Below are 25,964 nucleotides of genomic sequence, written 5' to 3' on the forward strand. Positions count from 1 at the left end.
AATGAGATGGTACAATAAGAAAAGTAATAATAAATATATTAAGGGTAACAGAAGTGCCACGCGACAAGGAGGGGAGCTTCTTCCAAGTAGTTGCCAGAGAGATTGCCGATCATGAGAGAGGTCAATGACGTAAAATACGAATATATGATTAACAGCCACCAGAGCAGGATTTACCACAACACCAAGCCAGTGGGCTGCAGCTGTTGTCTGATTGTAAAATGACAAGTATCTGACCCCTTGTAGATAGATCAAGAAGGCTACGTGCGTTGCGTGCGCTGCGTGTCACTACACGGGAAAATGTAAGAGGCAACAAGGCAAGGGACGCGAAAACATGCCATGCAAAAGTAATAGCAGGGATGTTAAAAGTTTTATTTTCGACGCAGTATACATTTGAAAATCTCATAAGGTAGAATGTGACGGACTGGTTTTGGCGACTAGTCGAGCTTCTTAGCCGAAGCCGAGCAGATTTGGCATAGCAGAGTGCCGATGTGGAACATCAGTCAGTACGAGAGAGTCAATAAGCTCACGAGTGGCACGGCGCCGACAAATATATTACACCACGCGGAACAAGGACAGTAGACAGATCAAGAATATCCGACCTCGAGTGCGCCATAGGCGCGCTCCTGGATAACATGGCTGGGTTGTTGCGACCAAGCTTCTGAACTCGTAGTTAATGCAGATAAACTACAGCACGGTACATGATATGACAGATCAGGCCTTGCTGAGATGTGACGGCAGCATGTGAAGCAGATAACCAGATTCCATTCGGGTTGGCGCGTGGACTCCACGCGACGCGGATCGTGCGGTGACGGGCGGCGAAGGGCTTTTCTAATGCTGAAATAGTTTCCTCAGCAAGCCGCATTGCTTTAAAATGGCCCATATTTTGTACTCGCTTGTGCGATGAGCGCCACGTGGTAGTGCTCCACGTGGCAGCCGCCTTCTTTTCTCGACGCTGGTCCGCGTGGACTTCCCAACCAACGCAAGCAGCTGCTGCTTGTCGACCGGTCCGACCGAAGTCATGCCTCCGCCGACCCTGCCGCCCATTTCTATAATGACTGATGCCTCTGCTCTGCCGCCCCTTCTTCCCCATCTTCGCAACCCTGCCAGCCCAGACCAAAAATCCTCCCCGCCTGCCTCCTCCTCTGCCATGTCCGCGGCACCCCCTACGCGTGAGATGTTCTATCGCAGCGATATCCCGCCTTACAACTATTCCCAGTCACAGCCATACCTGCAACAACAGCAGCAGCAGCCTCAGCAGCCTCAGCAGCCTCAGCAGCAGTCCTCTCAGTACAGTCCCTCCCACCAGCCGGGCATGCAGCACCAGCATCAGCACCAGCAGTCGCCCTGGTACAGCGGCGTCGCAGACTACGACTCCCGGCGCGCTTCCATGGCATCGCAGGATTCGGCCTACGTCGTCGTACAAGGTGCCTCTCAGTCAGTCGATCAACGAGGTCAGCCATTTTTGAATGGCCAGCCCCGTGGTGTTCCTGCCATCCCTCGGGGAGCTCCTCCCGTCACAGGACCCACTCCCTATGCTCCGAACCCCAACGCAGCTGCACCCACCAAGGGATTTCCTTATGCCTTTCCCGATCCTGGTGCGCCTCCTGCTGCTGCTGCTGTTGCTTCTCAGTCTCCCTACGTTGGCTCGCCGGCGGCTCTGGGCTATGCGAATGCTGCTGCCGCCTCTCGCACTTCGATCGACTCCTACGATCGCATGAGCGGTAGATCGCTGGATCTCGACGATACCTCCTCCACTGCAACGACTTCCGCCGCTAACTCGGGTCCTGTCTACTCCGGTGGCCTTGGCCCTGGCCCTTATTCCCGCTCTCCCGAGCTGCGGCAGACTCATAAGATTGCCGAGCGCCGTCGCCGCCAGGACATGAGCACCCTATACGAAGATTTGAAGCGTATTCTTCCGGACGAAAAAGGTGCAAAGTCATCAAAACACGATATTCTTAGTCGTGCCGTGAACGTTATCAAGAATATGCAAGGTCACAGCAATGAACTGCAGCAAGAAATTAATGATTTACGTTCGAAACTGGGTATGCCACCGAAGCGCATTGCTCCTCTCTCTTCTATTGCTGGCGACCAGTCTAATCGTAACTCAATGGGCTCAGAGCAAGACTATACTTCGGAAAATGAACAGATGGACCTGTCCAAGTGAGCCCTTTTTTTTTTTTGTAAATTCCTTTATCCTATTGAATGATTTGAGCTCTGATATCAAAATTTTTGTGTATGGCGTTTGCCTTACTTTTCATTGTGGGTTTTTTTGCTTTTTATGCGCCCGGTTGCTTTTTTGCTCTTTTGCTCGCGTTTCGATTGTAAATATAATCAGGATGTTTTCTGATCCAACGTCTTCAGCAATTATCTGCGTATGGAGTCGAGATTGCATGGTTTCGGGTAGGCTCAGTTTGGAAGCTGAGTGGGTTTTTCGAATAATAGAGCTGGGGATCTCGGGAACCAAAAGCAATTTTTTTTGTGGTTTTGCCTGTTAATTGTTAATATGTCAATGTTCTTTAGTTTAGTCGAGTTTGAGTTTAAAATTGGTTCGACTTGTAATAAGAAATAACGAAGCCGCTACAGTCTAGCTATAGGCACTACGGATGGCCCAAATACTTTGAGCTAGCAGTATCTTGTAAGAGGTTGGCCTTTATTCCCCCAGTTTGCTGTGTCTGAGTCCTTCTAATCTACTGCGCATAAACGTTATTGAACCTAAAGCCGATCATACTCAATGCATCTTGACCTCTTTGAATCGCCTGTAACTCTTTGATATTGTAGTTTTGACTCGTAGTATATACATATATAGCAGCGTGTAAGAACAAAATTAGTGAAATTCTAGATTGACAGATAAGACAATCTGATAAATGGGGGGGCATGGGTAAACACACTGCTGCAGAAAAGATTGCAGTACTATTTTGGCCTTGTGTTAAGTTGGTAGCTCAGGTGGTTCACGAGCTCTCGCAACGTGAGCCGCGCGACTAGTCTCGCGTCTCCACGAGCATCGCATCATTGTTCTGTTAGCGTTTGTGTCTGCATGGTTTTCAAGTTAGGAACTAGCGTGCTATTTACCTGCTATTATGATAATTTCATAAGCGAGCCAAGCAGAAAATATATACTGCGAGTGAAATTTTTAATTTGATCGAACTACTGTTAGAGCACGCGTCTGGGGTGTCAACATCAATGAGTAACATGTCTGATCAGCACAATTTCGAATTTCAAGACAAAGCCATTCGACGGGAAGTGCGATTATATGTTATACAGATTAAGCAGGAGCATGAATGCCTCGTTAGCGTGCGTCTATCAGTCATTTAATTTGATTGTTTAGGCTGACTTTATCATAGGACCTGCTCAAGAAGTCGAGAGTCTCAACTCGACAAGCAGCCCGGCTAATAACTCAAAAGAGAAACCCGAAGAATCGAAGTGTGAATGACTTTATACCGCGAGGTTCTTCTTCTTTTCGAAATACCGCATTGAAATTTACTGTTGAGGTAAAGACCGTTTTTGAGCAGCGTACATTTTAATTATCTCGCATTCTACTGACATCGATTGATTTTTCTTAATCTAGTCATATCCAAAACAGTACTACACTGCTCCAATTAAAAAACAGACTGTTGAGTCCTGCATCACAGTGCCATACGTCGCACCACTGCCGCTCTACAAAGATTTTACCACTTTGTCAAATTGCGTGCATGTCGAGGATGACGAATTTTTGCGGTATTGGCCCTATTTCGGTGAAAACGGTGAAGAAGCTGGTCTTCATCTAGAAGAAATGTTCGAGGATCGCACTGAAGTTCAAGCCGAACTTTTGAGACGCGAAAGTGAGTTTTGATGAATCTAATATGAATAAATCACGAAGAATCTAACGCATAGCTAAAGTGGCACAATTTTTATCAACTCATTTTTTTGAATTTGTGGCAAACTACGGAATTTTCAAGCATCATCTTGTGTCGTACTTTCTGTATCATGCCAGCGCGAACGCAGCTACGCGCAAACAAGTCTTGCCTGATAACGACAAGTTTGAAATCGAAGAGAAAAAGCGCAAGCTATTTGAAGAGTACATGCGAAAGCTTGATAACAAACATGCATGGCGGGTAGATTTATTTTGCAGAATATTCAAAGAAGTTACACGAATTAGTGTTTGGGAAATCATAAACTTGTAAGGCTTTTATTTTTTGATAAAGTCGACCTCAATCTTATTAACGGCTGCGACAGGTTCCCCGCAAGTTATTTCATTGAAGACAAGCGCGCTACGTATGAGTATTGCTTGTTTTCCAGCTTGCTGTGATGAATTTTTTTGACCGATTATCTTTTTATAGACTACGAAGCTCCCATTCATCTTCTACTTTGAACCTTGATTCTTATTCCTCTCTACTTTGCGCCCTCTGTTTCATGCATGAGTGCCCCTGGCATGGTAAATTACTTTCAGGTTTTTGCAAATCATAAATTGAGAACTAACAATGCCAAGATTCTTTATATGTTATGTCATCTCAAGAAGGTAATGTTAAGACAACGCCAAACATGCAACCAAGCAACATTCTCAATAAAACCACATCGAATCGAAGCGTCCTTCCAGAAGGCATGCCTTGCTCGCCGGATTGCTTTCTTAATGTAAATGATTTGTCTTATGAATGCTGATGATCATTGCTGACTGTGATTTTATAAGTCCAAAAAGGCGTCTCGTCATGAGTCAACGAAGGGGATAGAATGGTCTGACGAAGACATATCTTTGCTGAAGATGACTGGCAAGGTTATGCTACAGAATGACCGCACGGCATGTTTGTTGAATACCTTGATCAACAAGTCCTGTCAAGAGGTATATCTACAATCAATATCCAATTTCCAATATTCTTGCTGATTCTTATTTTTCTTCTCACAGATAAACCAGAAGCTTATTGAGCTCAAGCTCACACCTGCTCATATTCATGATCATCACCGAGAGATCACAACTTACGGATTCGTGGATCACGCCGTCAATGCTCAAATTCTCAGCAAGCGAAAACGTAAGGCCCAAAATGGATACCCAGACGACTGCTCCCTTAGTGGGAATCACCTCAAGCGAGTTGATCTCAACCCCTGTATGCACGATGGAACTTGCGATTCAGAGTGCTCCTGCGTAGACGGCAAGGTATTTTGCGAAAAGGCCTGTGGGTGCCCTCCGAGCTGCCCAAGGCGATACCGAGGATGTCGGTGCACCACTAGTCGATGCCGAACATCTGCTTGCGAGTGCTTCAAGTGGAATCGTGAGTGTGATCCGGATTTGTGCAGATCGTGTGGCGCGGATGAGATGCTTGATCCCAAAAACCGAGATATCATAGAAAACAAGCGGTACTGCAAAAACGTCAATTTACAGCGAGGATCTGGAAAACGAGTCATTGCTGGACCTAGTAATGTTTCTGGGTGGGGTTTATTTATGGGTGAAGATATGAAGCAGGATGATTATCTGGGTGAGTATAAGGGAGAGTCCATCTCTCAGGACGAAGCCGAACGTCGAGGGTAAGTCTTACTAACGACTAGTGAACTGAGGCTATGTACTGACATCATAACTAGAAAAATTTATGACAAGCGCGGTGTCTCTTTCCTTTTTGAGTCGACCAAGGGTATGTCTACACATACTTGATTATAAACATGGCTTATTCTCACAAACTGGGTAAATTTTTAGAGCAATGTATCGATGCGACACGCGCAGGCAATAAACTACGTTTCATCAACCATTCACGACGAAATCCGAATTGCTACGCGCGCATCTTATTTGTGAATGGTGTTCATCGTATCGCTTTTTTTGCGAGACGGAAAATTAAAGCCGGCGAGGAGCTTTTTATCGATTATGGGTACACGTCAAATTTTATTAAGCCTTATTTTTTGCGAGCACTCGTTAACAATTTATAGGTACAATAACAAGATGATGAAATTTGTGCCGGCAGAGTACGATAAATCCTCAAGAGATCACCAGTGATGAAATTCAATGTCAAGATAACAGGTTAGAGTTATTTTACTACTGCTCCCCGTGTTGACATTTTGTTATGTACGATAATAGAAGAGTTGCAATTAATATTTTCTGATGAGTTGCGAAGCGATTTATCAAAATGCGCCCTGTCGACTTCATGGAACTTAAAAATAGCTCACAGAAGGCAGATCATACGTGAAAATATGATCAATCAATAATATAATAACTGTACATTACATTTTGTCACACATGCCACAAAACAAACTAACTAAAAGAAAACCCATGAAACTTTTTTAAATTAAAAAAGAGCATCTAGAACTTGGAGAACTGCTTCTTGCCACCCTCAGTTGTGTTGACACGGAGAACGTTGAATCGGACAGTCTTGGAGATGGGTCGGCACTGGCCAACAGTGACGGTGTCACCCTCAGAAACACGGAAAGCGGGCGAGACGTGGGCGGCGACATTCTTGTGGCGCTTCTCGTATCTGTTATACTTGGGAATCTATTCATACAAAGTCAACGACTTGTACACAACATCAACTTCAATATGCAAAGAATGTACGTACGTAGTGAAGGTAGTCACGTCTTATGATCAAAGTACGGTGCATCTTGGTCGAGACGACGGTACCAGTAAGGATACGACCACGGATGGAAACAAGACCAACAAATGGGCACTTCTTGTCTGTAGCTCAGCGTTAGTTACTTCATCTTCAAGCTTTTCATCGAGAGACTAAAGCGTCTGTCGCTCAAAATTCGACGTGGCTCATACCGATGTAGGATCCCTGGATGGCCTCCTTAGGGGTCTTGAATCCTAGACCGACCTCCTTGTACCAACGCTTGGTAGACTTCTTTCCACGAGTCTTAGCATTAAGGAAGATATGAGGTTGCTAGAATACAAATCAGTCAGTATCATCATAACTTCACGAAAGACTGGTAGTCATGTTATTCATCTCATAGCATAAGACCAGGACCTTCATCTTTTGAATAATAATATCTATTCATACCTTCTGGAAAGCACGCTCAGACTGGACGGTCAACTCGGTAGCCATGATGATTTTCGAAGTTGCTGAATGACTTGGTGTAGTAAGCTGAAGGTAGACTTCGACGCCGTTTACACAGGAATTCTCGAATTCCGCGATCTCTGTGTATAGGTCGCTGCAGCAATTTACGTCACGTGAATATTGTAATATCCGTGACTGCGAATATCAAAGGATTAGGGTAGGTTTAATATAACCCTACAGCTGGTCACGTGATAACACTTCACACTCGAGCTATAGATTAAAGTTTGAAGTTGTTTTGTTTACCTTACACTTTGTTTACATGTTCGCGCATCTCCCAATCTGTCATGCAACACGCCTTCACATTCAGGATCCCTCTTCAGCAATTCTTTTTGATACTTGGGTCATTTGCCTGGAAATATTGGTGCTTTAAACCATTTATCTTTACTATTGCTGTTTGAAATTTACGTCAGATAAACTTCTGCTCAAGTCTTATTTATAAAATGCCGTCTCCATCCAAAGTCTCCCCGCGCAAGTCTCCGCGAAACCACAGGCAGTCTCTAGCATTCTTGCCTTCAAACGATAAAGAGAATACTTCAAATACTTTGCGTTTGAATAGAAAGAAGCGCGCGAAAAGTTTAGATGGCAGCGAGGATGTCACAATCTCAGTTCCAAAGAGGAGTAGAAACGAGTCAAGAACTCCAACCGCAAGAGGTGTAAGTCATCAGCAAGTTTCTCGTATTATACAAATAGCTGACAAAGAATAAACAGCCACCTAGAGGAATTTTGAAAGCTTCATACGCAAATGATGACAATCATACTGTGATTGGAGTCATGCAAGTTGCTTTGAAAGAAGAACCCGCTCCAAAACCGAAAGCTGACGCCAAAGCCATGAGCCGACGAGTTAGTTTTGCACCAGAAGCTACACTACAGTGGGTATATTCCATAACTGCTTTGCTGTTCACAGTCTCTAACGCAGTGTTTCTAGTACGTTCGATATTGATAACCTTGACGACAGCTCGTCAGTAGGCAATTCATCAGCGGCGAGTACACCAAGACGCTCCGACAAGAGCAATGCCACTAATGATCGACCTCCCCTTGCAGATTTGGAAAAGTTTAACCAACATTCCCCTGTAGCTTCTGTCGCTTTTCGTGCAGCAGAAAGCGACGGCTCGTTTCAGCGGGTGTCACCTGGAGTCTGGACTCCTCCACGAAAGTCAAAGGAAGCTGATGACAACAGCGACGAACTTGATGATGACAGCGAAGTAGAAATGGAGGATGCTACCGATGTATTTGATGACGTATTTGACGGGCAGCAAGCAGCCGCCGAGCCCGCATCATCTCAGAATACTTTTACTCCAGACGAAGGTAGATCCAACCGATTTAACGCTTCCTTTTTCTCTCCGCTAGGTGTTAAAGTTAGACCGATCTCTCCCAGGATCGTAAATTTGATTGAAAATGACGAAGACGAAGAAGACGACGATGGAAACACGCAAGCAATGGACATCACCGGAGTATTTGGAAGCATATCAAGCGGAAACCGTGACACTTCTCCAGAATCTGACGCAGAGGATGAAGATGATCAGACTATGGATGTGACGCGTGCTGTAGGGCGAATTGAAGCCAGAGAGCGGAGTACAAACGACGATGACGACGACGACGACGACGACGATGACGGGGTCACAATGGATCTCACAACAGCTATTGGTTTGATTCAGCCTAAAGCCCAAGTAGATGAAGACGACGATAATATTACGATGGAAGTCACACAAGCTGTTGGATCCATTCGAGATTTTAACGAGGATGAGGAACGCACTGAGAACATGTCGATGGAAGTCACTCGAGCTGTTGGTTTTATACAAGCTCAAGAAGATGCAGGCACGACCACGGGCGTCGCTAGCGCTATTGGCGAAGTTAATGAACAAGAAGTCGACGAAAATGATGATGCCGACAATCTCACAATGGAAGTAACCCAAGCCATTGGCTTCATTCAACCGGACGAAAGCACTGAAGAGCAAGAAGGAAAAGCAAGCGAAAATATTGAGGTTAACAATTCCATTTCCCAAGCAGAAAATGAAGATACGGTAGCAATGGATGTCACGGTTGCAATTGGAGCTATTTCTCAGGGTCTGCCTGATTTTGAAACAAGAAGTGATAATGTATTTATGGAATCCCCAGAGCCTCGTATCATTCAAGGCAAATCTCCTAGCACTCCACCGTTGGCTACAACTCCTGTTAGGTCTACTTCAGCACCGCGTTCTGGATCTCTGGTTCGGTCAGAAAGCATCACTAGAAACACGCCACTGCTGTCCATTCAAAATAAGCTGCTAAATAGCGTAACCGGTTCGGTATCAAAAGCATCACCAAAGGGATCCCCAGTTGGTTCCCCCAGATCAGCTGAAATTCTGCAGAGACGCAAGAGCATTCTGGAGAATGAAGTCAGCATGCCAGAATTCAATGGTCAAACCATTTCTATTGGCACTCCCGATGGACAAAAATTGAAAAGCGATATCAACGAAACTTTATTCAACTTCAACACAAGCAGTCTGCAGAAGCGAATTCAAAGCTTGACACCAAAGAAGGTCATTCGCACACCGGTCAAATCGCTAATGAAGTCTGCGCGTAAAGAGGTGATTGCTGCAATGAAGTCAGAGGAGCAAGAAATGCTGACCAAGCGCTATTCCCCTCTTAAAACTCGAACGGGATCTCCAACTAAACCATCAGTACGCCATTTGTCTGATATTCCGGCACCCGTTCTACGGCTAGATAGTGTGGTGCGAGTGGCAAGTACTCCGACAGCAACAAGTTTCTCTGTGGCAGACCATCCTGACGAAGAGGATGGTTATATACCCTTGTCTCTCAACGAGTTTCTTCGCATGACATCAGTTCAATTTTTGGAGGGGTTGAACACAAAACGAAGGAATACTACATTCATGCAGTCAAGAGAGCTTATCACGGAGCAAAGCTTTGCAGATACGGTGCTATCTCGACATCTCCACTGTCCCATGCTGGAGTTATATGAATTTGTAAGTTCAGCGTTGAATTGTATTCATCTTTTTGGCATCATTCTAACATATATCATACAGAGTTGCCGAGAATTGCGTAAGAATATTCAAGAGGGAAACGAGCTTTTTGATCGTCTTGAGGCAGAGACACTTGAGGAAAACCCAAGTCTATTCCGCCAGTACCTCTCAGCATCCATTGATGGTCAAGTCTCATTCTGTGCACAATTTAAAGTCATCAAGAACTTTGCTCGACTGCAATCAAAAGGAGTTTGGTATGAGTGGCGCTCAAAATTACTGGATGGTGTGCTTAATAGTCTGACAAAGAATCTAGCTGCTCTGCAGAAAGATGACCAAGAACTTCGAGCAGCCGATAGCACTGTATCTCCTTCTCTGCCAGAGATTAGGGATAAGCACTCAAAGCTTAAAGCAAAATTGGAGCAGCTACGCAGACGAAAGAATGAAGTCGAAGACTGTGACAAGGATGAGCTGCTAAACGCTAGAGAAAAATTGAAATTTGCTAAACTTGAGCTGGAGGAGAAGCAGGCCGCACGAAGCAGAGTAATAGCAGGTGATGCGCAATTGAATTCTTTAATAGATGCGAAACAGTCTGAAGTCGATACATGTAAATCTGGTATTGCCAGAGCAGAGACAATCATTTCTGAAAACAGGGGAATCGACACAGAGCAGACAGAGCAGCTGAAAGGTGAGACCATATCTGCAGCTTCAAGAAAGAGTATCAACTAACACATATTTCCAGACAAATTATCTCTGATAGGGGAGATGTTTGGTTGTCGTATTGTTAGCTATGCTAACGGTGGTGTCAAGCTGTCTCTGGATGACTTGGCCACTGTTGACATATCTATCGAGAACGAGAAAGTGACGAATGTGTCGATAAATGGTTCCGACTCGCCCGTAAGTGTCAATGAAACGTTATTGCTATGCTAATCGGTAGTTAATGAAATAATCAGGTTATATCATTCTTTGTCGCAGTAATAAGCAATTTAGCTGATAGTCAGTCTGCTGGACTCTTCCTTCGGAACTCTAGCCATCTATTGTCACAGCACAAATATGTATGCAATGAGATTGAGTGGCTTAAGAGTCGATATGTGTCTAATATCAAATTCGAGAACAATTCTCTACTAATCGACTCTGAAGTGTTCATTCGTGAGCCGGCCACCAAAATGAGAGTGAAGTATTGGTTGACATTTGAAGAGTCGAACTCAGCTTGCCCTGTAATCCGGTGCACGTCAGATCTTGAACCTGTTTATGGCAGCGTAGACTCACTTCCGCGTTTTGCATGTCGGCCAATTGAATCAGTTCTTAAATCATCCACGGGACGCGAAAGGATGCTGGAAGTCGCTGGAAATTCTCTGGGTGCATTTATGTGCTTTTATTGAGTATAATTTGGTGTACAAGGAAGAATATTAAGGAAACTATTCGATAAAGTTCGTGGTTTGTTCATTGTATGAGTTAGGTCGCAAGGTATAACCCGTTGATTCTTTTGATATCCGTTTTAATATAACAATGTATTTCGTTTAAACTTAGTACCTCATCAGCAAAATAGCTTGGGCCCCTAGCGACTATCGTGAGCAAATTCACAAGTAAGGCAGAAAATAGTCGTCCAACGTATTCAAATTAATTTAAATGTCTGGTCACTTCGACAAAATGACCGACCCCACGTGAAGAGTGCACAAATGAATCGGACATCGAAAGCGTGCGGCTGTCTGCGTGGAATCTCGGCTGATGTATGTCGTCTCGCCCTCGAGCCATCTGAATGATATCACTGCGCCATTGTTCCCACCAGTCACTCAAATACTTGTTTACTAGATCAGCCTCACGAGGTCCCTTAGCTGATTTTTTTAACCGTCTAATTGGTACACATATACACCAATCTTTAAAAATGCCGATTGAACAAACTGATAGTGACGTTACCTTGTCTCATGCCGGCAGCTCCGTGAAAGTCCTCCTCCACGGAGCGAATATTTTATCCTGGAAAGTCAATGGCCGAGAGAAGCTGTTCCTTAGCGAGTGAGTATATATTTAGTGCCATCTAAAGCGGTGGATTGCTAAATTGATGCTATTCAGGGCTGCTATTCTTGATGGTACCAAGGCGGTCCGAGGCGGCGTTCCTCTAGTATTTCCGGTTAGCTGCTACTACTTACACTCTGTCCGTACATCAATCACTAATAAAAGATTTGGTTCAGGTCTTTGGTAAGGCCACTTCCGGTCCTACTGCTACTCTTCCGCAGCACGGATTTGCTCGTCTGTCTACTGTAAGTCTTCTTGATTTTGCTACGTCACTTCTGCCAACAACGAAACTAATGCCACCTCAGTGGGAATTTCTTGGCCAGACCACCGAGGATCCATTGACTGTTCAGTTTGGTCTTGGTCCTGAAAATGTCTCCAAGGAGCTGCAATCTGCTTGGCCTTACGATTTCACTCTGATATTCTCAGTCTCTCTCGGATCCGACACCCTTGAGACTTCTCTTTCCATCACTAATCCTGGCAATGTTGCGTGGGATTTCCAGACTCTTCTCCACACTTACTTTTACATTCCTGATGTAAACAAAGTTGCTGTCACGGGTCTCACCGGTGTCAGCGTCAAGGACAAGGTCACAAAGACCGATTATTCTGAGACCAGTAAGGACGTCACCATTGCGTCCGAGGTTGACAGAGTGTATGAAAACGTGGCAGAGCCAGTGTCGATTACTTCAGATGGGAAGACTCTGTTTGAAATTACGAGGAAAAATCTTGATGATGTCGGTATGTATTTTTTATTCTCTACTTAGGATTATTCTGGAGTGATAACTGATAAATTATTAGTCGTTTGGAATCCTTGGACCAACTGCACAAAAATGGGTGATTTCAAACCTGCTACCGGTTACAAGAATATGATTTGTGTTGAAGCGGGTAGCGTCAGCAAATGGACTTCGTTGGCTCCCGGTGAGACTTACGTTGCTGTCGAAACTGTCAAGGCTCTTCTGTAATTGCGTGAATTGGCATCGGGTTTGTAAACCTATTTAATAATTTGAGTCCCGAATTTTTTTTGGTTTAGCAAAAAAAGGAATTGAATCAATTACATAAAATTATTTAAATAAGAGCGCAATTTAAAAAATAGGTCCATCTAAGGCACACAGAAAGTAAATGCAACCAGATATTGTACACTGCACGCTAAAAATCACCATCTACAATTATGCCATAATTTGGCATCTTTTTTCGCATCAGACTTCTTCGGAAATGACTCACTGCAATCAAGCTTCTGATTTATTAGAGAATTTAGGTAGACCGTCATCTCCAACGAGACTCTCGCCAGTCTTCTGAGGGCTAGGACCGACACCAGTCAAGATGATTCGACTGACGCCCTCCTTCAAGGAATCGTACATCTCGCTGCTGATACCTTCGGGGACAGATGCAATAACAGCAGGCTTCTTTTGCCATCCTTCTAAATCCGGAAGCGCAGCCTTCAGTAAACCGAGAACTACAGACTCATCCCTCTCCAAGTAGTATAAAACTGCATTTGGACCGGCGTCAAAAGTATAGGCGGCTACAATACGACCAGCCAAGCTGTTCAGCTTTTCAACCAGTGATATCACATTACGAGAGACGTCATTCATGTAGAATACCGGTGGAGACGAATCAAGGCAGACAGCGTGGAACTGATTAGAGTCTGCCATGGTAAGGTCAGCAAAAACCTCAAAATCCTTCTTCTCTATAGCCTTTGACATTTGCTTGAAGCGTTCCGGTACAACTACCTCGACACGGTACTTGAACAAAGGCGAAGTTTTTGCAGTAGTTTGCATTCCAGTTGTAGAGGACGTCTCCTTTTTCTTAGCAGACACAACCAAGATAGCCGCCCGCATATCGGGCCATTGAGCCTCAGTAGCAATCTGAACGGCACGAGAATCGGAGCCATCTTCCTTGTTGCCCATTTCCCATGCAACATAACCACCATAAAGTGATCTGCAAGCTGACCCTGAACCTTGCCGAGCGATTCGCGACAGTTCCTCCTCGCTCTGAGGGAGCTCATACAGGTCAGCGATAGCACGTATCAGAGCTGCGAAGCCAGCAGCTGAAGAAGCCAGACCGGCTGCAGTAGGGAAGTTGTTTTCAGAAACAATATGAAGCTTATAAGAGCTTAAAGGCGGCAGAGAAGAGTTGCTATCTTCCAGCTTTTTTCTTAGAGCACGCAACTCTGCAAGACAAGCGGTGGTTCGGGCACCGGTAACTGACTCCTCAGTGCCATTTAACCATAAAATATCTCTGGTGAACGACTCCGAAGCTGATGCAGTAGTATGGGTTCTCAAGTCATCTTGTGAAAGAGTGACTGAGATAGACGAGTTGGTTGGAAGATTGAGCTTTGTGTCTCGCTTTCCCCAATACTTAAGAGTCTATACCCTACGTTAGTACATAGTTAAAAATTTCTTGATGAAACCAAAAATAAAACTCACAGCAATATTGACGGGGGCTGTCGTCGACGCAGAGTATATTTTTGCCATTGAGAGAATAGAGCAGCTATCAATGTTGGACATACTCACACTATCCTGTGTACAGCAAAGTAAATTAGTTTGGTAGATAGACAAGAGCTCTCGACGCAGGCCCAGAAGCCGCATTGTGTGTGTTTCGAGTAGCAGCAAGGGGCTTGTGCTATAAATTCTGTGTCATTTACAATATGAAGTTAATGTAGGTTATATCGCGATAAACCGAATTATAATGCATTTTTATATACCATTAACTATGTATATTTGTAGCATTTTGATTTTAGCAGGATTACTTGCATGTTTTTGTTTTGTTAATTGATTGATTGATATATTGCTATCGATATCGGTCAACACGATATTATAAACCAAGAATCCCGAAACCATAATATCTGCTACGAATAGGCCTTTCGCTCACCGCCCAAATCAATTCTAACTGAGAGAAAAGCAAAATAGTATAGCTTTTCAACGCAGATCAACATGCTCTAAGCTTTAGATGACGTTCAGGGAAAATATACAGGGTTGGGGTATTTTGAAATTTACGCTATAGTTGACCAAAGCGAAAACTTTGGCGAGAATTGGTTGTATGGTGTAGTGGTTATCACTCCAGATTTTGAAACAAAATTTCTGGTAACCCCGGTTCGATCCCGGGTACGACCTTTGATGATCTAATTTTTTTCTTAGATTATAATTGTTTTTGCGAAATACGAATATTGTCGGACACTAACTAGTATTCTGATTCTCATCGTTCGTAATAGCGGATTGTGAACAGCTGGTGGGAGGAGGCAGTGATTTGGGTGTTTCGGCCAACTTCGCGGGTTAGCTGCCAAATCTATTTTTCTCGAGCGCGCGCGACGCGTATAATACTAACGCTAATCAAAGCTGCCAAGTGCTCCTTTCTAGCTAGCGCCTCGAATTAATATTTTTCCATATTCAATCGAGCTGATTATTATCTATCGAGTATTTATATCTTGAATACTTCGAGCTTTTGAGTACTAGGTTCAGTTAACAATAACCCAACATGTCGATTGTCTCGCTCTTGGGAATCAATGTCTTGAACAACCCTGCTAAATTTGATGATCCTTATGAGTTTGAGATAACATTTGAATGTCTTGAACCATTAAGAGAAGGTTGGCTTAGTTTGAAATGATTTCATTATTTATGGCAAACTCGGGCTAAATCTCTACTTAGACTTGGAGTGGAAACTTACATACGTTGGATCCTCTGCATCGTGCGTTCGCATAATTTTATTCAGTACATAGAACGCGATTGACTAACTCAATACTCAGCTCACAACATGATCAACTTTTAGATTCTTTGCTAGTTGGCCCAGTTCCAGTCGGTACGAACAAGTTCAATTTCCAAGCTGACCCTCCTTCACCTGATCTCATTCCGGCGGCAGAGCTTGTGAGCGTCACTGTGATTTTACTCACGTGCTCATACAAGGACCAGGAGTTTGTGAGAGTTGGGTACTATGTGAATAATGAGTATGATGCCGAAGAGCTACGAGAGAATCCTCCTAGCAAAGTTCAGATAGAGCACGTGGTTCGCAACATCTTAGCTGAGAAACCAAGAGTAACGCGATTTAACATTGAGTGGTCAGTGGTCTCAGTTGCGACTTGAATTATTTTTTATTAACCTTGCTGTTCAACTATAGGGATAGCGATGACAAGAAAGAAAAGGAGGATACGGATGCGAATGGAGATGAAGAGGACGAGGCTCTGTAGACACGAACTGTGAACAGTTACTCTGAGCTGGGTAAAGCTGGCTATTTAGGTTGTACGATAACGAGCAAATGCAAAAAATGCTGCTGGCTGCTGATTTGGACATAAATGCATTATATGATTATTCTAAATATGCCACTGCGCGTTCGTAAATGCTCCCTCCACCCGAAATACGCACTACAATTCATGTAAGAGTCACCTATTTCTGTTGATTGCGCACCTATTTCTGTTGATTGCGCTTCCAGAGACCGAAATCTCGCTTATACATATCCATGTTCCAATTTCGCCAAACAATTCTGCCATACGGGTTTCTCATCAAAGTCTCTCGTCCCTGTATTAGTTCTTTGGCAATTCTCTCGCGATAGTGATTCATGCCTTGTGCTGTCAATATATGGCAGGCATCAACAACTCTAGATGAGCCTGCGCTACATGAAAGCTCAACAAAATGGCCATCTAGATCGTTCATCAAACGCTTCCTTGTCACAATCGGAAGTTCTGAATTCTTGTAAATCGACTCAGCGACGTGGGAAAATACAGTATTCTGCATGAACTTTAGTTTGGCAGCTGCAGGAAACTCGATGAACGCATCCGCAATCTTTATTGACATTTGGGGTAATTTCGCATTCAAACTTTCGATTAGTAATGAGCGCTGTTTGATACTATCGTTCAATTTACTTCGTTGAGTTTCTGATATAGATTCAAACCCTTCAATCTCGAGCAGATCAAGAAGCAAATTTTTGCTTTCTTTCGACGTAATTTCAGTAATTTTCTATTTTGAATTAGAGATGTAGTTTACAGGAAACCAGAAAAATTAAGAAACTTACCTCCATCAGTTCGGTCGTAAGAATGGAATGGCGCGACGCGCCAAGAATGATGCAATTGAGCAAAATAGCATTAGTTACTAGAAGCGCCTTTAGTATTTGACAGAAAAATCATGATTGAACGCGCAGTCTTACAAGTGAGATCCGAAACTCGCGCAAGAAGAATCTTGCCAAACTCGGCAGCGTTCGTTCTGTTCAATCGCCCCATAATGGCCTTGACAGCATAACTGAATCCTTGCGCTTTGCTGATGATATCGAGCCGCGGCACAATAAATGAGAAACAAATATAGTCAACAAAGGAAATCGGACAGTTTGATATAACATTTTCCAGAAAATGAGAGCCAACGGGGCTGGTGAGAAGATTCTCAAGATATGAAATTGTGAGGAAGTCAGGTTCGCCCGACATGGACGGAAAAATTATTCCTAGCATATCCTTACGCATAAAGCCATCTTCGAGTTCAATGAACATTTGTATTACAGGGCTAGAGATTGGGTCTGAAGCCAGTTGCCGAGCCTCCTCTGTTGATAATCCATCCGTCATAGCGCTCAAAATTTCTAGCACAGACTGCTTAAACACCTCAGGAGTCTTATATGAGTCGTAAAGCAGAGAATCTGCAATCTCCACACCACTTCTCTTTTTGTTTCCTAGAGCCCTTTTTCTACTTAAAACGGACTTTGCGCTCTCTTGTTCGATAGCATGTCCAGATAATACCATTAGCAGTGAGCGGAAAACATGTGATCCGAAAGGGTGAAAAGCTACTCGGTAAATCTCGGGCGTAAGCTCCTGTGAATATTTTAGAAAGCTATTCCAATAAAAGCAATCTTAGCACATACCTTATACATATCTAAAATGCATGCGATGGCGGGAGTCTTGACCGAATCTATCATCGTACTTTGAGCCAACTCATGATCATATTTGACTTCGTCAACTACACATGATCTCAAGCAATTTAAAAGTGTCTGGAGGCAATGGCTTGCAAATCTTTGTGTTGCAAGGTCGCAATAGCGAGAAGCAAACGCTTGGTTAACTTCCATTAGTTTATCTTTAGTCGCAGACAATAGCAGGCGCTCGAACACTTTCGAACCCGTAGGATCTGTGACGACTTTTAGTTCTACTCCTTTGCACTCTGTCCATAACGCCTCAAACAGCTGATCGCGTTCTAAATCCATAATTTAATACCTTCTATACTTCGCAATAATAAGTGTCTGCCTTACCTTCGTCAGAAGAGAATGCGTTCGCTTCAATAATGCCTGAAACTTGAGTCAAATACTCAATCTGCGTGCTATCTAATAAACCGTAAAACGCCTGCGGATGCGCAACAGGATCTAAGAGCAGTTTCACAGTTAGATCACGTAATTAGAATCGTTAGGGAGAGTAATACCTTCGTCTTGCTGCGACGGGTCATCTGGCTTCTCGTCGAATTCTGAAGGGATCGATACGATAGGTAGTGTATCCTCTTTTTCTTCTTTCTTATAAGGCTTATCTTTCAAACGACGACCTCTCTTTTTATTCTCTTTTGGCATTTCGATTAACAATGATTTATCCTCGATATGAGCCGGTCAACAATCGCTGGAAAGACAAAATCTGACTCGGCGTTCATCAGGTTGGGAAGTTTGCACTAGTGCCCCTGAGAAAATTTTGTTGAATGGCTCATGGGATTAGGGTATAATTTATTGATTTGGAGCTACAGTGACTTGAAGAACATGAGTATTTCAATTGAATTTGAATAAGTTGACAGAAAAACTAATAATATCTGATTAAAATATCTATATTATACATCGTAAATCTCTTCGTGAACAATTGCTCCTAGTTTATGTCCCCACTTAGAACACTCACTGACGAGATGTCGACCACCACATGAAATAACCCACATTCCATCATCGATGTTTGTAGATGCTTTGAAGTTCTTTAATTCAGTCTCAACATCCATGCGTCCTATATGTAAATTGACTCTCTCTTTTCTGAGTAAGTCGCTCGTATCCTCAAGTACGTCAAAACCTCCATCGTTCGCAAATTTGGGCCTGTCTAAACCCAACATGCCATTACTGGAAATTTCTTGCAGCTCCATAGTTGGCAGAAAATGATCTTCAAGTGCGTCTGTATCTGCTGACACAAACACCTCCACGTCATCAAGTCTGATAATCTTTAATAGCATAGCATCAGACTTCGAGCGAACACTCCACAATATCTTGACTCGCTCGTTCATTTTCCTAAGAGTGTTTGCAATGGGCGCAGCAAACGAAATTCCAGCACCTCCCGCTACAATGACTGTTCTTCGCAAAGGTTTCTTGGATTTATACATATCCACAAAAAAGTCGTATGAAAGAGACGGGTACGGACCGTGCACAATAAACTCTCTATCCTCTTCGAATTTGAACCGTTTTGTCGGCTTGACTACTAACTGTACTGTACTGTCATCTGTAGAGAGACTCGCAATGGTGTACGGATGCGATGCAGAAATAAACCAAAACCGAGAATTTGTGCGGCTAGGAGACAGTCGAACGTGAGAGCCAGGCTCAAAATATTTTGGAAATTGTTTGCGTGGAAGACAAACAAGTTGCATATTACCAATCTGATGCACCTGAGCGCGACATTCCTGACCAGAGCCATAGCGCTGTATTAATTGACCGCCAATAAAAGACATTAGTAGCGATATAATAGTCCATACTCGTGGTCGGGCATGATAAGCGATAAGAGGTATGCAAGCCCAAGAAAAGAGCAAATGAGTTCGATAAAAGAGATCGTGATTGCGATGCCGTATGATGTAAAACGAGACGAAAAGGGTTAGGACAAAACCAACTGTCAAGACAACTCCAGCAAAGTTATTTAACTGAATTATTTTTTGTTGCTTGCCATTGATGATAAAATAGATGACATAAAGTCCTCCGTGAATTGTAGATATAACGACTAGTACGCGACCTAGCCATATATGTAACGGCATGAGGCGTAAGTAAGATTCGCGTGGAATAGGACACGGTTTGAGCGACAAAAATATCAATGCGGGCATAATGGCGGCAGATATACTTTCATAATGTTAGCCCTGAGATCTTGGAAAATTACAATCCATTTTTGAAAAAAACCATACCGACCCAACCTCTTGGTGAGAAATAGGTAATCATCATGGGTTTGAAGCACAGACAGCAGAACCAAAATCCCAAAAGTAAGAGGAACAACTAGCATCAAAGAAACCGGTCTGCGTATAAAGCGAGGCAGATACGGAGCAGCAAAGGCTCGCACGCCAATAAAAAGCAGAACGATAAATGAGATGACGAGTGTGATGTTTGCATATCGGGTAGTGAGCTCTCTTCTGAGCAGCTTGATCTCAGGCGGCGGTGAAGGATCTATCGAAAACATTGGAATGAACGGCTGCTAGCTAAGCAGCTGCTCATCATTGACGACCTGATAGCTTCGCCCCGTCATGTACACAAAAGTGCTCGACTAGGAAGCAAGTAGGATGCGCACGTGTATGCAATACCCTAACCATAAACTGAGATTCTTAATTCCGAACGTCACTAGTTAGGAGTAGGGTTATCAGCTTGACGCGTAAATATTGCCATAGAGCAGAAACTAACAAATCTAGTTTACTCGCGCTGTTGCAATACACCCGGAAAAGATAGCGGTACCCGTTGAATGTCTATCTAAATAGCTGCTGTCTGTGTCCTAGTCTATTCAATGGAGGTGGATTATCAAACATTCCTCGCCACGCGAGTCGTGCACGAACAGAAACCAGTATGTTTTAAAAGAGGATCTTCGTATTGCTGTCCATAAGCTAAACAAATCTTATCAGATCACCTATAGGCTACTTTCTCGAGAGCAGAGACTCAATGTAGCCTTTGCCAAGAAATTATTATTTTCTTTTCTTGAGGCGTCTAAAATGCAATTTCCAGGGAAAGTGCACGCGACTTACGCGTTAGCTGGCGCCAAACGCGTCGTGGCATCGGCAGATTATGAAACCGTAATGGGTGACGCATCACCAAGTTCACAGCCAACGGATTTAGATAGTTCTCAACCTGAGAGCCAAAACCAAACGAAGGCCGTCGTTCGAACAACTTTTCAGCTCGTGCAGGAGGAAGAGCTCGAAGAAGCTAAATTGTCTTTTGAGAAAATCGATATGATTTACGTATACTCTCTCGAACCTGCTCGTCTTGCGGATGATCTAGCAATCCTCGCTGATTGTCAGCGGATAGTTCAAGATCTTGATGTATCTGGTGGGCTAGATGTTCTTAATAGTTTTGCGGTATTGAAAAATCCAATGGCAAAGCAAATATCAGCTTCTGTACCTACTGCCTCCTTGTCAAATGTTGGTCGATCTGAGACAAGCAGGGTCTCCAATACACCGGTGAGACCATCAGTGTCGGAGACAAAGGCAAAAATGGAGTTGAAAACGGATTCAGAGAGCAGCAAAAAGTCAGAAAATAAGTTTGGAGCTGCACCTACGAAGAAGCCGTCACAACGACAAATATCCTCTCCGTTTCAATTTGCCGCAAAGACGAGTAAGCCAGTAGCCGAGCCAGCACCAAAGCCAAAACCAGAGCTTGCACACCAAGAGGTTAGACTAGAACCCAAGAAGCAAACGGAAGCCTCATCGATTGCTATGCCTGTTAAGCCTGTTCAAGTTTCGCAGGAGCTGCTGAGTATGTTTTCTGATAACGAGTCTGAACACAATAGCGACGACTCTGATATCGAAATGGCTGATGAGGTAGATGACGAACCCATCGAAGGAGATCTAGTAGGAGATCTTGCAGGAGATTCCACAGACCCGGATGGCACTGAAAACAGTATCCAGAAAAATGTAGCTGAAGATGAGCAAGATCCAGTTGATCCCAGTCAGATGGAGGAAGATGCTAAAACTGAGTCGGCTGCAGCCGATACAGAGACAGCGGAAAGGAAGCTGTCGGAACACTCGGTGGCCACTACATTACCTAAGCCAAAACGACGTAGACGCGGGATCCGGCAAGTCGAAGAGCGGGTCAGGACGATGGAGAATGGGTTTATGGTGTACAAAACGGTTATGAAGCCAATTGAATTCTCTGAGAGCGAGACTGAAGGGGAAGAAATATCTGTGAAGCCGAAAGACAAACCGAAAGCAGCGAAATCTGTGACTGAATCCGTCGTTAAGTCTGAAGCTTCTGGGGATGACAAAGAGACAGATGAAAGTGAGTCGACGAGAAAAAAAGGAGGTGTTAAGAAGGAGAAGACAGTTTCAGCTGGACAGAAGTCTTTAATGAACTTTTGGAAGAAGTAATTATACTAACATAATCTAATAAATTATTCTCATCAACAACTTTACATACTGCTGTATAGCAAAGCACAGTAAAATCGAAAATAGTCGAATCTCCTCTATGGCGCCAATCGCTTTACATTCCAGTCTGACTCCTCGTTCTCCCGCGTATAAGTAAATCGATCATGCACTCTATTCATGCCACCCTGCCAAAACTCAATCTCCAAAGGCACAATTCTCAATCCGCCCCATCCGTCCGGTAACGGAATATCCTCTATATCCTTAAACTTCTCTGTTTTCTCTGCCACGAGTTTATCCAGCTCCTCACGAGACTCAACAGCTTGACTCTGCGGACTCGCCCAAGCGCCAATTTTGCTATCGTGTGGTCTCGTCTTGAAATAAGCATAACTCTCCTCTGGCGTTACAAATTCCGTCCTGCCTTCAACACGGACTTGGCGCTCGAGACCCTTCCAGAAGAAAGTAAGAGCAGCGTGCGGATTCGAAAGAACATCGCGAGCTTTCTTAGACGATTTCCAATTTGAGTAAACGATAAATCCGCGCTTGTCGAGTTCTTTGAAAAGAACGACGCGAGCGGATACTCGACCGGACGGGAGATGAGCAGTGGCGAGAGTAGTCGATTCAGCGATTGGCTCTTTGGCTTCGACGGCTTCGCTGTACCACTTGTTAAACTGAAGAAGCGGACTATCATTCAGAAGTGCGCGAGTCAGATGAGCCTTTGAGTACTGCTTAGTAGCAGGAGCGACTAGATATTGCGAGATAGGTTAACAAGGGCAACTTAGTGAATCGCTGGATCGAAGACTATATAGCACCAACTTACAAATTAGACGTTCTTTATTCATAGTGAATGTTGCCCAAAAAGCTATACAAATTCAATAAGCCTATAGCAAAAATTAAAGCAATAGAAGCCCAACTCTTAAATAAAAAAAAGGATGAAGAATATACAAAAACTATGGAATCTTTGATGACTTTCTAATGACACATACGATTTTCCCGTGCGGCTCAAATTTTTTAGCCTTCTTACTGAACAGCAGACTACAATTTTACACTCACTTCTCCTTCTCATTCGCTACATCGTCCTTACAATATCATTCAAATGTCGCGATAGATCAGTATGAAAGATTTCCGAGAGCAGAATGTCTTCAGGTGAGCAAGATTCGGCTGCTGCTGTGACCACAACTAAAACAGCACACGCTACTACGCGTCATCGCCACCAACGCGTCAAGTTCGTCGCCGCGTCGACCGAGGTCCGAACGACGACTGAAGCCTCCATTGATCGATCCGAGGGTAAAAAGACTGCGTCTATTTATGCCTCAGTTGTTGGGCTGAAGCATAACTCGACTGCTGAATTAGTAAATACAACATCTTCTTCTGAAACTTCGATTGCTCGGCTTCTAGAAAAGCCGCTCGCTGAGCCTCCAATTGCACGATTACCGGTGGATGAAAACTCAGCCGGTCATAGGTACTTAGAGCGTTATGGCTGGGAACCTCTACAGCCACGAGGGCTCGGCGCTCGGGGAAGGGAAGGAAGGCGCGTGCCGGTGAAAGCCCAAATACGACCAGATAACTCTGGAATTGGCGCACAAGTGCAGCTTAAGCCTGCTTCGAGCAAGATCAAAGAGCCGGCCAAAAAAATAAAAAAAGCCGAACGGAAGCGGCGTCTTCGCGAAAAGGCACTGAAAGAAGAACGCGAACGGAAGCAGTTATACGACGAGATTGTTCGTGGCAGATGATGTCGCGGTGCTGCTCAAAATCGTGGTTAGGGCTCTTCCCTAGCGTCTCTCATATCAGCCTGATTCGTTTCGTTGCACTCGGGCATTGTCTAGTCCAAACTATTGAATGACATTTAACTGCTACTAGAGCATGCACCACCGCGCTCGCTCTCCGCCTGCCCGTTCTCGCCAGCAAGAGCTCTCCATTTCGTCTTCCTCGACGACCTCGCCTTTTGCAGTTCCACTCAGTGCTCCGCGAGTGTCAGTGTCTGCTCCTAAGCAGCGATCCGCGACACCTTCCCCTGAACGTAAAGCCAACCTTTCTCGATCATCTTCAAATCGCTGGGCGATTCGTTTTGTGGTCTTCGCAATGGTTGCAATGGCATGTTTGTTGCTACTGGGATCATTGTTCCTCAGCTTATCGGCGAATGCTGTTCAGGAACCTTGGAGGATCCGTGACGCATCGTGCCCAGATTACAGAACTTACTCTACACGCCGTCACAGCCCAATTACTAACGGTTAGCTGATATTGTTGAATGATTGTTTAGAATGGATTGCTTATTATCGTTTACTCCACAGGTCCCTTACGACTGCCATTTCAGCGACCATTAGCTGAATGCCGCACTTTTGTGTCAAGCGACGTCGAAAGAGTAATTACAGAAGTTAAAAGTCGAATTTCAGATGTTGATCTTGCGCAACTTTTTGAGAATTGCTTTCCAAATACTCTAGACACAACCGTACGTTGGCATTTACCTGGCAGAGCACCGCAGTCCTTCATTGTGACTGGCGACATCAACGCAGAATGGATCCGTGACTCTACAAATCAATTATCTCCATACCTGCCGTTGGTGAAGAACGACAGTACTTTGAGAAATCTGATTGTGGGTGCGATCCACACTCAGGCCGAGTTTATCACGTCCTCTCCGTATTGCAATGCTTTTCAACCGCCTGCGCTGTCTCGTTTAAAGCCATCGTCGAATGATCAGAGTGATAGCGTCAATCCACCTTATGATCCCGCCTTGGTATTTGAATGCAAATATGAACTAGACTCGCTAGCGTCGTTTCTCAATCTTGCAAATATGTTTTTTGAACAGACTGGAGATTCATCATTTGTGTCGCAGGATCCATATTTCATGGAAGCCATCAAGAACGTGATTCAAGTACTTGACGAGCAGGCTCTTACCACATATGACGATAAGGGTAATGATAGACGAAATTGGTATACATTCCAGCGACAAACAAACGTCGGGACCGAGACTTTGGCCTTACATGGTGCCGGCAATCCCACAAATTTGAATACATCACTCATTCGTTCTGCATTCAGACCCTCTGATGATGCTACGATATTGCAGTTCTTTATTCCTGCCAATGCGTTTATGGCGGTTGAATTGAAACGATCAAAGAAGCTTCTTGCCGCCGCTGGATATGGTAAACTAGCTGACGATCTCTATACGCGAGGTGAGAAAATTGAGCAAGGAGTCTGGGAGCACGGTGTCTATGAAAATAGGAATTTTGGAAAAGTATTTGCTTATGAAGTTGATGGTTATGGAAGTGTGATCAATATGGACGATGCTAATTTGCCATCATTGCTTTCTTTGCCGTTATTGGGATTCGTCGATGCCTCGAATGAGGTTTATCAAAATACTCGCCGCATGCTGCTCAGTAAAGCCGGAAACCCATATTTTCTCAAGGGCCCTGATTTTGCTGGAATTGGCGGACCTCATATTGGAGTGCGGTATGCGTGGCCAATGTCTCTTCTCGTTTTGATTCGAACATCTGATGACGATGCCGAAATCACTGCAGCGTTAGAGTTAGTCAAAAAAACGACAGGCGGTTTAGGATTGATGCATGAGAGTGTGAATGTTCGACAAGCCAGGGATTATACTCGATCGTGGTTTGCTTGGTGTAATTCAGAATTTGGAAAGACTATTCTCGATCTCGCTGTGCGGAAGCCACATCTTGTATTTGGAACAGGAGCGGAGGCATACTCTATCACCACATGAACGTATTGCGAGCCAGTATGCAGAGAAGGTTCGACAGTGAAAG

General features: G+C 44.1%; 13 protein-coding genes and 1 non-coding gene across 14 annotated transcripts; 9 read left to right on the forward strand and 5 right to left on the reverse strand.

Moving 5' to 3' along the window:
* The first annotated feature begins 710 nt into the window (after positions 1-710).
* V2V93DRAFT_23620 (uncharacterized protein) lies at positions 711-2,581 on the forward strand. Its single transcript, XM_066907073.1, has one exon. It carries the CDS (start codon positions 1,019-1,021, stop codon positions 2,162-2,164), a length of 1,146 nt encoding a protein of 381 aa, XP_066768719.1. The 5' UTR covers positions 711-1,018; the 3' UTR covers positions 2,165-2,581.
* A 296-nt stretch (positions 2,582-2,877) lies between these two features.
* Positions 2,878-6,177, forward strand: V2V93DRAFT_362940 (uncharacterized protein). Its single transcript, XM_066908476.1, has 12 exons — positions 2,878-3,291; positions 3,342-3,488; positions 3,566-3,818; positions 3,877-4,156; positions 4,213-4,251; positions 4,317-4,411; positions 4,466-4,608; positions 4,664-4,813; positions 4,877-5,493; positions 5,548-5,597; positions 5,660-5,828; positions 5,887-6,177. The coding sequence occupies exons 1-12, from the start codon at positions 3,181-3,183 to the stop codon at positions 5,951-5,953; spliced, it is 2,121 nt and encodes a 706-aa protein (XP_066768720.1). The 5' UTR covers positions 2,878-3,180; the 3' UTR covers positions 5,954-6,177.
* Positions 5,824-7,071, reverse strand: V2V93DRAFT_362944 (40S ribosomal protein uS17). Its single transcript, XM_066908477.1, has 4 exons — positions 6,948-7,071; positions 6,713-6,830; positions 6,510-6,625; positions 5,824-6,445 (listed from the first exon to the last, which is right to left on the reverse strand). Exons 1-4 carry the CDS (start codon positions 6,990-6,992, stop codon positions 6,257-6,259), a joined length of 468 nt encoding a protein of 155 aa, XP_066768721.1. The 5' UTR covers positions 6,993-7,071; the 3' UTR covers positions 5,824-6,256.
* A 193-nt stretch (positions 7,072-7,264) lies between these two features.
* V2V93DRAFT_362945 (Spc7 kinetochore protein-domain-containing protein) lies at positions 7,265-11,704 on the forward strand. The gene is made up of 6 exons (XM_066908478.1): positions 7,265-7,657; positions 7,713-7,873; positions 7,930-9,967; positions 10,028-10,649; positions 10,704-10,858; positions 10,915-11,704. Exons 1-6 carry the CDS (start codon positions 7,445-7,447, stop codon positions 11,341-11,343), a joined length of 3,618 nt encoding a protein of 1,205 aa, XP_066768722.1. The 5' UTR covers positions 7,265-7,444; the 3' UTR covers positions 11,344-11,704.
* Positions 11,705-13,054, forward strand: V2V93DRAFT_362948 (galactose mutarotase-like domain-containing protein). The gene is made up of 5 exons (XM_066908479.1): positions 11,705-11,974; positions 12,032-12,089; positions 12,151-12,219; positions 12,280-12,709; positions 12,770-13,054. The coding sequence occupies exons 1-5, from the start codon at positions 11,721-11,723 to the stop codon at positions 12,931-12,933; spliced, it is 975 nt and encodes a 324-aa protein (XP_066768723.1). The 5' UTR covers positions 11,705-11,720; the 3' UTR covers positions 12,934-13,054.
* Positions 13,055-13,197: 143 nt separating this feature from the next.
* Positions 13,198-14,442, reverse strand: V2V93DRAFT_318933 (GHMP kinase; the record flags this gene model as incomplete). Its single annotated transcript, XM_066907258.1, has 2 exons — positions 13,198-14,334; positions 14,395-14,442. 2 exons carry the CDS (start codon positions 14,440-14,442, stop codon positions 13,198-13,200), a joined length of 1,185 nt encoding a protein of 394 aa, XP_066768724.1.
* A 559-nt stretch (positions 14,443-15,001) lies between these two features.
* On the forward strand, positions 15,002-15,081 carry V2V93DRAFT_t4. The gene has a single exon. It is a non-coding gene; the product is annotated as a tRNA-Gln (tRNA).
* On the forward strand, positions 15,068-16,276 carry V2V93DRAFT_362953 (histone chaperone). The gene is made up of 4 exons (XM_066908480.1): positions 15,068-15,551; positions 15,613-15,652; positions 15,711-16,019; positions 16,079-16,276. Exons 1-4 carry the CDS (start codon positions 15,443-15,445, stop codon positions 16,146-16,148), a joined length of 528 nt encoding a protein of 175 aa, XP_066768725.1. The 5' UTR covers positions 15,068-15,442; the 3' UTR covers positions 16,149-16,276.
* V2V93DRAFT_362956 (armadillo-type protein) lies at positions 16,256-18,565 on the reverse strand. The gene is made up of 6 exons (XM_066908481.1): positions 18,349-18,565; positions 18,182-18,292; positions 17,801-18,126; positions 17,102-17,750; positions 16,970-17,046; positions 16,256-16,914 (listed from the first exon to the last, which is right to left on the reverse strand). Exons 1-6 carry the CDS (start codon positions 18,488-18,490, stop codon positions 16,366-16,368), a joined length of 1,854 nt encoding a protein of 617 aa, XP_066768726.1. The 5' UTR covers positions 18,491-18,565; the 3' UTR covers positions 16,256-16,365.
* A 97-nt stretch (positions 18,566-18,662) lies between these two features.
* V2V93DRAFT_362960 (uncharacterized protein) lies at positions 18,663-20,404 on the reverse strand. Its single transcript, XM_066908482.1, has 2 exons — positions 20,053-20,404; positions 18,663-19,990 (listed from the first exon to the last, which is right to left on the reverse strand). The coding sequence occupies exons 1-2, from the start codon at positions 20,319-20,321 to the stop codon at positions 18,739-18,741; spliced, it is 1,521 nt and encodes a 506-aa protein (XP_066768727.1). The 5' UTR covers positions 20,322-20,404; the 3' UTR covers positions 18,663-18,738.
* Positions 20,405-20,524: 120 nt separating this feature from the next.
* Positions 20,525-22,256, forward strand: V2V93DRAFT_362961 (DNA polymerase subunit Cdc27). Its single transcript, XM_066908483.1, has 2 exons — positions 20,525-20,696; positions 20,755-22,256. Exons 1-2 carry the CDS (start codon positions 20,640-20,642, stop codon positions 22,210-22,212), a joined length of 1,515 nt encoding a protein of 504 aa, XP_066768728.1. The 5' UTR covers positions 20,525-20,639; the 3' UTR covers positions 22,213-22,256.
* A 3-nt stretch (positions 22,257-22,259) lies between these two features.
* On the reverse strand, positions 22,260-23,195 carry V2V93DRAFT_23985 (uncharacterized protein). Its single transcript, XM_066907086.1, has 2 exons — positions 23,027-23,195; positions 22,260-22,951 (listed from the first exon to the last, which is right to left on the reverse strand). The coding sequence occupies exons 1-2, from the start codon at positions 23,046-23,048 to the stop codon at positions 22,308-22,310; spliced, it is 666 nt and encodes a 221-aa protein (XP_066768729.1). The 5' UTR covers positions 23,049-23,195; the 3' UTR covers positions 22,260-22,307.
* A 147-nt stretch (positions 23,196-23,342) lies between these two features.
* Positions 23,343-23,939, forward strand: V2V93DRAFT_389598 (uncharacterized protein; the record flags this gene model as incomplete). Its single annotated transcript, XM_066912364.1, has 1 exon — positions 23,343-23,939. One exon carries the CDS (start codon positions 23,343-23,345, stop codon positions 23,937-23,939), a length of 597 nt encoding a protein of 198 aa, XP_066768730.1.
* Positions 23,940-24,288: 349 nt separating this feature from the next.
* On the forward strand, positions 24,289-25,921 carry V2V93DRAFT_319765 (uncharacterized protein; the record flags this gene model as incomplete). The annotated part of the gene is made up of 2 exons (XM_066907286.1): positions 24,289-24,436; positions 24,498-25,921. The coding sequence occupies 2 exons, from the start codon at positions 24,289-24,291 to the stop codon at positions 25,919-25,921; spliced, it is 1,572 nt and encodes a 523-aa protein (XP_066768731.1).
* Between the last annotated feature and the right edge of the window lie 43 nt (positions 25,922-25,964).

This window comes from Kockiozyma suomiensis, assembly GCF_038497685.1.
Source record: "Kockiozyma suomiensis strain NRRL Y-17356 unplaced genomic scaffold V2V93scaffold_1, whole genome shotgun sequence".
In the NCBI taxonomy this organism is placed as follows: domain Eukaryota; kingdom Fungi; phylum Ascomycota; class Lipomycetes; order Lipomycetales; family Lipomycetaceae; genus Kockiozyma; species Kockiozyma suomiensis.